We start from the raw sequence: 10,555 nt of genomic DNA, 5'->3' as shown, positions 1-10,555 counted from the left end.
AAACAGCATGATATTATGTCTCAACTCATTTAAATTAGTCAGACTATAACAAACAGTGATGCACGAGATGTTTAATTAATCACACTTGTTGTTGTTAAGGTTGTTGTTAAGTTGACCTTTTGACACTTAAGTTACAGGAAAATGAAGAGAGCAACACAGGGTGAACGAGACAAATTTTTACATTTTCAAAAGTGGAAACAGATAAGATCATCTGGCAAGAGCCTCTGGTTTGCTTTTGGACTGCTGGGTCAGAGAGGGTTTGGTCAAACCTTTGATTCTCTGGCAGGGCATGGTTAGTTTCTGAGCTCACATTCGCTCACGAAAACTCCTCAGGGGCTGTTTAGGCAACAAAAAACAGATTTTATAGAATTACTTTTATATGTTATACTAAAATAGTTTGGTACATTTTACTTCACTGTAACTTTAGTCATTTTTATTTTACTTCCTCTTTGTTGCACACTTCTTCTTTAGCATATCTTTAAACGTGTCACAACTTCTGTTTTAAGTTAAATATGTGCATGAGATAAAACATCGATATTTAGTTATATAAAATTATGTAATGAGTCTTAATTTTGGCGATAACTCTCCTTTTTTTCTAGTTAAACACACTGTGGTTTCAGTTTGTTTTAATGTGGGTTTAATTGTAGACAGAGATTACGTGCTCGGCTTGGTTTGATAGTTTGGGGTTAAAGGTTGACAACCATGGACGACCATTCAGCTCATTCACAGTGCCATAAACTTGGTGTTTATGGTCTATGATAGTTGTAGCGTCCTGCAACAACCACCTCCTTTTCAGTTAAACCCTCTTGTTGAAACACAGCTGAACTTCTGACTGACTGAGCAAATAATTGACAACACAGGAGTTCTTTTAAACCTTTTACCATGTGATCAGTCAGGTTGTTCCACTTTGTTCTATATAATAGTTGGAAGCGTAACAAATAGTGGAATTTTTGAGTAGCTGTTAACCTTTTAATGTGTGTTACACCGTAAATTCAGAGAGATTAGGCTATTAAACCTGAACTCTTGATAGGTTTGGTTGAACCACAATCAAACATTTATTTTTCCCTCTTAAAAACCAGATGATTATCTCACTGACGTGACACTTTCATGTGATCTTACCTTGGCATGTTAACAACTATAAAACCAAGACTTTTGACTGGTGCCATTTCATCAAGTGTTGTCTTGTTAGTCTTTGATTGAATGTATCTTTGACGTGACAGATAATTGAACATGTAAAGAACCTGTCAGTACTTCTTGTTTTGTATTCAGCATTTTCAAATAAAGTTGTCTACTGTGCAATGATATGATTTTAATAAATACAAAATGCTACCATATAATTAAGATACATGTATGGTACAAACCTCTGGTCATCACAGGCTGTATTTTCATTGAATTGAAATATTAGTAATTTTGTATACAGGTAGTCTTATACCATTGGTGCATTTTGTCATTGGGGGCCTTTGGGGGAAGTTACAAAGAACGAATTCACTGTGGAAATGTGTCAGGAGACTTTGGTTGGTGCTAATGAACACAAAATGCAACCTAATCACTAAACCCAATACAATGTGCGACAAAACCCATTTTATAAACATCAAAACCACCATAAACCTCAACTTCAACGACACAAGCAAACTAGTGTGATTAACAAGAGCTGAAAGGGAGACGAGGGACATTTTTCACAGCACTTGCTGATTGCATAAACACATTTGCACAAGCTGGTTGCACAAAGTTTGTGGTAGAGTGGTCCATTTTGAAAACTGTTTTTGTAACACTTGGTTGACTGTGGTTGGGACTGAATTTACATTTTTGCCAATTGGCCATTATTTTCTGCCACCTCTTCAAAGTGACGTACATTTCTTACGTGTTTAGTACATACAGATGTCTTTAATACATACAAATCGAAAAGGAGAGAGAAACATGGACTTCTTTGTGACTTGAAATAGATCATGAGTCATGTGGTTGAGCTGTTCACAGCTATTGTTTAAGGCTGTTCAAAATTTCAACAGAAAGAACATTAAAGTTGTCAAACTTTGGCAGAACCTTTCTTTCTTTAGTAGAAACAAACAACATGTACTATCTCTATTTCCAATACATTTAACTGGTAATAAAGAGATGAATTAGTTTAATTTTACTACTTTAATAGAAAACAGAAGCAATGGTTTTTGACATTTCAGCAGTAGAAAGAAAGAGAGAAGAAAAACAGTCAAATGAAACCTCTTCTCTTATTCAGGGTGCAAATATGTGACTTTGCAGCACATGGACATATACACTGTTACTCTGTCAACCAAGAACATTTCAACGTCCATTTACATTAAATAAAGGAACTTCTTAAACTGCTGTTCCATCATCACCTTAACCAACAGTTCTTATGAAAACAGAACTTTTTAAGTCCTGTGGACGCGAAATTATCAGTACAAAAGATTAGTAGTGCTTGTTATTGTGAAAAGCAGAAGGTGCAGCGTTATAACATCAGGTTGATGTGAATCATCGTCATTCATTCTGTGGTAAACTTACAAAAAAATAAACTTTATGTACACATCAGATACTCCATCATTCATCCATATGAAATCTACCTAGTACTCCTCTGATATTGCATCAGACAAGATGTTGCTGCTGGGGCTGGTGGTGATGTGGATGTCTGCGGGTCCACCTGGTGCAGGTGGGGTGGGTGTAGTCGTGGAGGCCTGCTGGGAATGCTGCAGCTTCTTCCTGTTGATTTTCCTCTCTTTGGCGCGTCTGTTCTGGAACCAGATCTTCACCTGAAACACAGATGAACACAAACATTAAATGTCAGCAGCACAACAATATTTATTAGGTGGATGAATGTTAATGAACACAGCAGGTGATCATGAATTACCCTTTTTCATATTTCCCATTCAACTATGTCCTGAGACGTTGTTATCTTCAGTAGGAGAATTGTGACCAAATGTAATGATTTTGCTTTTTGTGCTAACGGTCTCTTTCTACAGCTGCTCAAGTTTACAGATTGTCAACCTTTCAAGAATGACTTGGGAGTGTTGCACCCATCGCACTCAGCTGTGATTTTAACAGGCTGAACCAAAATAATAATAATAATTACAGTAATATCAATAATAGCATCATGAAAGCAAGAGTGAGGGTTTCACAATTAATGTTACTGATATGAAATGCATTGCTTGGCCACATAACATTACAGTTTATAGACATTTTCTCTGATAGAGCTGGTTTCCCCAAAGGGGATTTACTGTCTGCTTATGTGTGCTATGTCAGCATCAACTCTAAACAAGGAACTCATTTCTCAACCATGTAAATCTGATGAAGAAAAAAACAAAACAAAACCACGCTTTTCTAACGCAGGTCTCGCACGCATGGTGGAGGCTTCAAGGACATGTGTTGCTGAACTGCATTGTGATTCTGTTGCTTGAGATCTACTCCACTTCTACCGGACAGTGTCAAATCGTGTTAAAAGAAATACCCAAGTGCAGGCGCTAGCCAAGCAAATGTTTGGCCAGTTCCTGGCCTTTATGTGTTTTCATCTCTCCAACTCTCTGTGCCCACATATTCAGTATTTTACACTTAAACAGACAAATTTCCAACAAAGTTTTTTCATTTGAATGTTTTTTTCTGTTTGAGAAGATTTTTATCATTTTGTCTGTCACAAAGCACACAGCCTCCATCTGGGTAACAAACTGCAGACATGCAGAATGAGGCATGCCTCTCGCTCGTGTGGCATAACTGTGAAGTGTCTATCTGTGGAAAGTAGTTAAGGTTTGTACAAAAAGTTGTTTGATTTGTTGAAAGCTGCTTCTTGGGAAAAATAAAAGTCGCTAGAGGGATCCAATAATAGAAAATGTTCTCGCAAATTAATTTCTAAATAATAACGGCTGTTGGGGAAACTCCCAACCAATGGGTTCAGAAACCTTTCATGCCCTCCTTTCCTGTTGATAAAACATTTTTCGGCCTTATTACACATTCTATTCTGTCACTCATTATTATTTGCAATCCATTCACTACATCTGCTTGTGCTCCGTCCTTAACGTTAGACTGTGTCAGTTTTCAATGATGCAATATCACATTTTGTCTCTTTCACGTGAACATTTGATTTCATAAGACACTGTAGTGTCTTTTTGTCCATATATGGAATAAGAGGGGAATATGGGCTTACTTCTCTTCCTTTGGAATGTTATGCAAGGGGTCTTTCAAGGACCCTTACCACTCCTTTACTTGGCCTTGAAAGTTACACGTCTCACATAGCATAACTTGATTCGAAACCAGGTGTTCCTTGTCAAGCCAACGATGGGCCTATAAATGTAACCCCCAGGAAGAGTCGGGAGGGTTGTCCTTTTGGCCGGACACTCTCCAAGCTCTGCAGGGCTTGAATCGATGCTGGTCTTTTTGTAATAAACCTTTATATACAATCAAGACGGTGTCGGCGGACTTCTCTTCAATACATCTTCACATCATCGCTACTTAGTATACAACAAAACTTGTTTGCACAATTCAGCACTTTCTGGGGTTTTTGATACCACAGACTTACAGTGTACCTGGTCTGGTATGAGCAGTAACTCATGCTGTTACCCAGAAGAGCTGTGCTTTCAGAGTGACAGTGTTTGATTAAGAATATTTTAACTATGATTCCCTATGATTCTCACCTGTTCCCCCCTTTCTCTTCCTGCCACTTCTCTCCCCCTCACTTTTCTACCTCTAACATTACTGAAAGGTTCTCCGGTCCTCTCACCTGTCTCTCAGAGAGGCTCAGCGCCATTGACAGCTCTGTTTTTCTCCTCATGGTGATGTAGCGGTTGTACAGAAACTCTTTTTCCAGCTCCTGACGTTGGTGATCAGTGTACACCACCCTGTACTTGTCCTTGGTGCGAGTCTTCCCTCCTAAATCGCACACACACACACACACACACACACACACACACACACACACACACACCCACACACACACACACACACCTGAATTAGTAAACCAATAGACAGGTTTGGATGAACTAGCTGCATGAATGTAAGTAAATAGTGTGTTATCTGTCTCTGAGTATTTGTGTGTTGAATCCTGCCAGCAATACAAACAAGAACGATTGAGTCATGTGTAGTGTGAGTTGCGGACAAACAGCCGATTAATGTGAAGACGTCTGGTGCCACGTTCAAGTTCAGGCGCCACTTAGTGCCTCATCAACTATATTAATCATATAATAACTATGGAGACTCCCTCTCCTCACAGCGTTGCATCAGTGCTTCTCCTTATCGCCGTAAGTGGTGTTTACATAGCTGTTTACACAGGCAGTTATTCAATGACATGCATATTCTCGCACACACACACACACACACACACACACACACACACACACACAGGAAAGGTTGAGTCAGTTATTGATTTGAAATTTTGTGACAGTATCGATTGTGGTAGACCGACACACACACACACACATACACACACACGCACACACACACACACACAGATCGGTAATGCCTTCAGGGTTCGTCTACAGAGGAGGTTCGGCCTCTGCGTACTTCCTGCAGTGCCCGTGTTATCTAAGCCAGTTTGTCACCTTCTTGCACCCACCCAGTGGACAGAGAGGGTGGGGAGCGACACTTCTGCAGACTCCACTGTTAGCTTTGCATTGACATCTTGCATGGTGTTGGCGGAAGGGAGAGGTGAAAAGCCTGATGAATGTGTGTGCAGTCTGGTTGGACTGTGTGTACTTGCTGCCTCCCACCCCACTGATAGGGTTTAGTGTGTCAAGTGACTGCACCAAGACCCCCGTCTAAAGCCTCAACGCCATGTTTGTTTGAGCATCTCTAACCACAGGGTGTTTATCTACATGACACTTCCTGTTAGTTTATCATATTTAAGATGACCGATTTGTGATTAGCAACAAGATGGCAAACCAGTCTTTGTTTACCTCACTGGCCTTTTTCTCAACCAAATCAAGTGCTTACATGTTTATGTGGATTGAATATCTCAGGCCAATACAGTATTAAATCACACAGCCTCAACTAAGCCCACATATTGACCTCTGAGTGTCCTTTGTGTGTGTTCTGACAGTCCCACCTGAAACGGACGGTCTGATGGGTTCATGTGGTCTCCTCCTGCAGTTGAAAGGGTCCTGTCCAGAGATGAAGTTGTACGGGGTGAACGACCCCCCCCCGGCGGCGGTGGGCGTGCCGCCCAGCTCCAGGCAGGTGAAGCTCACCTGGCCGGCGCTGGGGCTCGACCCCGGGTAGCTGTACGGATACTCCTCCCGGGGCGCGTAAATACTGCTCCAGGCACTCGTGGACGGGTCACCGACTCCCGGGGCGTGATGGTAGCCGGTGAAGTCGTACGGAGGCGGGATGTACTGACTGTTCATCGCCAGAGCCTCAGCCGGGTGTCTGGCCGCCGGTGAGCTGGGGTACATGCCGGTGGCGTCCCTCGCGATTCTCAGGTATTGACCTCGGCGGGCGAGTCAGAGATCCTGGCGCATGTTCGGCCTCCGCGTCGACTGCTCGCAGGCTCGCTCTGCGCTCCGTCTCCACTCCAGTCTAAGGTCCGGGCTACCTGTGCAGTCAGACTACACACCTTTATAGATTTACTGCCACGGAGGGCAAGAGTGTCGCCGTGACGTCACGGTGCACCTTGCGACCCGCCGGGCTGCTCGTCTGCGCGACGAGAGGCCGCTGACCCTCATTTGACCCGGTCCAGTCCGTCGGGCCACCGCGCAGGGCGCGCGCGCGCGTGTAATGCGCACGCTCCAGTGCCAACACAGGCCTCGTGGTATCTGGCCCAAATCGACATGTGAGTGGTGGAAGAAGTTTAGTAGAAGTAGTAACACGATGTGGAAAAAGGATTATACATGAATACTTCTATATATTCTATTCTATTCTATTCTATTCTATTGTGTCATTAGAAGTAGTTGTAGTGGTATTACATATTTCATTATATATTGTACTCGTCTTTTTTGTCTAATTGGTCTATATAGTGCTAGTTTATTTGATTACATTTTATATTATTCTTATTATATTCTATTTTATTATACTCCTAATCAAACCTGTAGTCATTCTGGAATTTCCCCCATGGATCATCTTATTTTATCTTATCGTTCCTTAAAATTTGATGAAAAAGTTATCTCCCAACATTACTTTGTGTGTTTTTTTCTACACAAAACATCTTCAGTTCTTTCTGCAATGCATAGTCTGTTGTAATAATACAGAAACTGGTCATTCAGACCAAGTAATGGCACAGTCAGGGAAGGCAGATGTTTTTTCTTTTTAAACCTTTTTCTTTAAAATGTTTATGTAGTTTTTACTCTGTGGCACTTTGAGATTGCTTTGAGCAATGAAAAGTGCTCTATAAATGAAATGTATTATTATCATTATTATTATTAATCAACTAATCTCCTTAAGTGTTTAAATTGACCACACGGGGGCAGCAAAAACCAAGATACTGGCAGGTCATTTAGCAGGTCTGGAGGCCTACAGCAATGCAAACTTGCTGTTTCCAAACATACTGTATGATCAATATGCACAAAGTTTATTCTTAATCCAAATTGCTTCTCAGTGTTATGCCTTACTGCTATACTGCTCATGCAGTGAACTGCATATTCAAGCTTGTGCGTTGCATTCTGCTCAGACAATCATAAAAGATTCATGCCAGTATCTTGGTCAGAACACTCATTATCAGCTGTAAGGGTTGTCAGCAGGCAGCATGAAGCAGGCTTACGTTAATGGATAGAGAAGTACCACAGACTCGAACATTAAAGCGAGCGCAACGTAAACAACAGGCCCCTACATATATGACAAAAAGCTTGAAATACATGAGATCATAGCAACCAACTAAAGCCAACGTGGCTAAAAAGAAAGGAATGTGTTTCCAACAATATGAATTAGAGTATTAATGTGCAGTACATTGCATTGAAATGGTGCTGAAAATGTCTTCAAACATTCTTACCCCAGAAAAGATCCTCCTACTTTAAATTTAGGGCACTTCTGTCTGACGCTGTGTGCCAAAAATGAAAACACGTACCCCTTTTCCAGGCAGTATAAATCTGTATTTTATATTTATCTTAACGAGGGGTTACTGTAAGGGAGGATCCATGTATAGTGATTCAATTCAAACACAGAAGCATAAACATTGTGTTCCCATTAGTCTCTGTGTAGCTGTACAGGCGTTCAAGCTCATCGAGGGGGAACTTATAAACGACTTGTATCCTTTTCTTTCACCCATTCAGAAAGCTCACATATGCTATAAAGAGAGCTGCTGTAGGTGCCCAGGCACACCCAGAGCTTTCATCTTCCACAGTCAGGCTTCCACTTAGACCTATTATAGTCTACAAAAAACCTGCAAATGGTACTTATCAAATGCAAAACCCTCCGAGCACCTCTGTACGATTCTGCTTCACCGCGGCAGTCAAACACAGAAAGGTGCAGAAGAGTTTTTTATTATAAGTTTTTAAGTTTTTATTTTAAGTTAATTAGTTTACTTTATAAAAAGTCATCACTCCAGTTTAAGTTCATTTAATTTGATCCCAGTGAGGGGGGCACCCTAAGTCTGGGTTTAGACTTGCCTATTTGAACACAAGACAGCCTACACATTAGATTTAAGTAATATTTCATTATGTAGGATGGACGTCATCAAATTCCTCTTTTTTATGCACAAAAATGTAATTTTTCTTTTTTTACTTGCTCATTCTGTTGTCGATCCCCTTTCTTGGTTTTGAACGCCTTTATTTGACAGTATCCACTTGCATAGATCTGACAAGTACAGTAACTCCCACTGACGTCGACAGGACGCTCTTAGTTTCACTCAGTTTCCCATGCTGGGCTTTTAGTATTTTTATGCTGTTCTGTATGCAATTGAATTACTGTAAGGCTGCAATTCACAATCATAATTTATTTTTAATTTAAAATATATTATTAATTAATCAATTGATTGACAATGTTTCTTCCTTTTTGATGACATTACCTTACAAAAACCCCAAAGAAAATTAAATGTCATATTGGAGAAGAACAAAGGAATGTTTTTGCTTAAAGAAATATAATTATTAATTATCAAATTTAATTAATGAAAGGATATTTCAATTTTTTTTTTGCAGTGACATCATTTCTAAGAGGTGATGGTTTATAAACACTGATGATGATGATGATGGCTGCTGCTGCTGTTGTTGTTGTGCTCTTTATCTCATCTTTATTTCATTTTTCTGGCTCATTTTCAGTTTTTGCCCTGAATGACAACATGTGAATCCACCCTTGCTTTATCAGTGGAACTTAAAATGGATTTGACTCCAGATCAAACATTTTTTGGCTTCATCCATCTTCATCTATGAGAGGTGAGTGGGGTTCAACTCCAGGTCCAGGCCTCAGCCCCGGTGCTTCCTGCTTCTACCTCCCTCCCCCCTCACACGGGGCCTCCAGGGGCCCAGTGAGATAACTTATCCAATACACACCAAAAACAGAACTTGTGACCAGCATGCAGGGTATTTACACTAGTTGCATTCCAGCTATGAACTGTGAGAACGGTGAGAGAACCTCTCTGCAGATGTTTGTGTAGGCTGAGTAGGTATTACTGTTACTGTAGCAGATTGATTTGGCCTCCAGTTTGCCAAGTGGTGTACCACTCTGTCGAGATATATGAATGAACAAGAACAGCTGCCAAATATAAAGCAATAGATACTCGAGCCCGACTGGTATGGATTTTGGGGGGCTGATGCTGATACTGATATTAGCCAGTAAAAATATTCAGATTTCGATGTATCGGCCAATAATTATATAAAATTTAAAAATAATTAAGTTCTAATTCCTAAGTTGTTGTTATCAAATCCTTATGACAATGAAAAAGAAAACACAAATGCAACTAAATTTATAGAACTTGAATAAAGAAGATAATATTATTATATTTTTTTAAAATGTAAAATGAAAACATGAATGCACATCTTTGTTTATTTGTAAAATAAAGTATATTGGCTCATATCGGCTAACATACCGGCTGCGAAAGGCTCATATCGGCCTATATTATCAGCCAACTAGATACCGTCTTCAGTTCTCCACCACTCCTCTGTAACAGCATTGTAGATGATAAAATAAATGCAATGTGAGCATTAGACGTGTCTGCCTTGGCTCTCTCAAAACTTCAAGTGTTTCCCATTAGAGCTGCAGGATGTTAAGACAGAGAGCGCGTCCTACCTCCAGCTGACGAAGGATTGCGTGTGCAGGAGTATTTGCATATGTCAATGTGAAGTGCATTATTACTGATTATCTCTTGTGGCTACATTTTAATCGACATTGCACTAAAAATGTTTCGTTTATTGGGGGTAAATGAATGGATTTAGAACACATTTATTACAAAGAGGTGTTAATTACAAAAGCAGAATTAGAGAGATGCTAACGTGGGACAGTCCTGTGTGGTGTTGCCCCCCTCCTGTTTGAAAACTGGTGCTTCAGCTGCTCTGTAATTACTGCTCGCAGGTCTTTTAGATTTACCCTCACATTTAGAGGAGAAAATGATTACGGTCCAATTTACCCCCCTGTTCCCTCCACCCCCGTCTGCCCCAACCCCTTGTTAGAGAGAAAAGTCCTTCGTCGGCTGCAGGGTTGT

At 40.5% G+C, this 10,555-nt stretch overlaps 1 protein-coding gene across 1 annotated transcript; it reads right to left on the bottom strand.

Annotated features, from left to right (window-relative positions):
• Positions 1-56: 56 nt before the first annotated feature.
• Positions 57-6,646, bottom strand: cdx1a (caudal type homeobox 1a). The gene is made up of 3 exons (XM_035649535.2): positions 6,038-6,646; positions 4,718-4,866; positions 57-2,759 (listed from the first exon to the last, which is right to left on the bottom strand). Exons 1-3 carry the CDS (start codon positions 6,381-6,383, stop codon positions 2,574-2,576), a joined length of 681 nt encoding a protein of 226 aa, XP_035505428.1. The 5' UTR covers positions 6,384-6,646; the 3' UTR covers positions 57-2,573.
• Positions 6,647-10,555: the final 3,909 nt, after the last annotated feature.

This window comes from Scophthalmus maximus, chromosome 9 (assembly GCF_022379125.1).
Source record: "Scophthalmus maximus strain ysfricsl-2021 chromosome 9, ASM2237912v1, whole genome shotgun sequence".
NCBI classification, from domain to species: Eukaryota; Metazoa; Chordata; class Actinopteri; order Pleuronectiformes; family Scophthalmidae; genus Scophthalmus; species Scophthalmus maximus.
Note: the sequence above shows the minus strand (reverse complement) of the source record. Positions and strands in the feature narration are given on the sequence as shown.

Excerpts from the sequence above, each read along its gene's own strand:
- cdx1a (XM_035649535.2), bottom strand. The coding sequence starts at position 6,383 with ATGTACCCCAGCTCACCGGCGGCCAGACACCCGGCTGAGGCTCTGGCG. Across the intron at positions 4,867-6,037 it reads CATCAGACCGTCCGTTTCAG|GAGGGAAGACTCGCACCAAG; the intron begins GTGGGACTGTCA and ends TGTGCGATTTAG. Across the intron at positions 2,760-4,717 it reads TGAGCCTCTCTGAGAGACAG|GTGAAGATCTGGTTCCAGAA; the intron begins GTGAGAGGACCG and ends TCTGTGTTTCAG.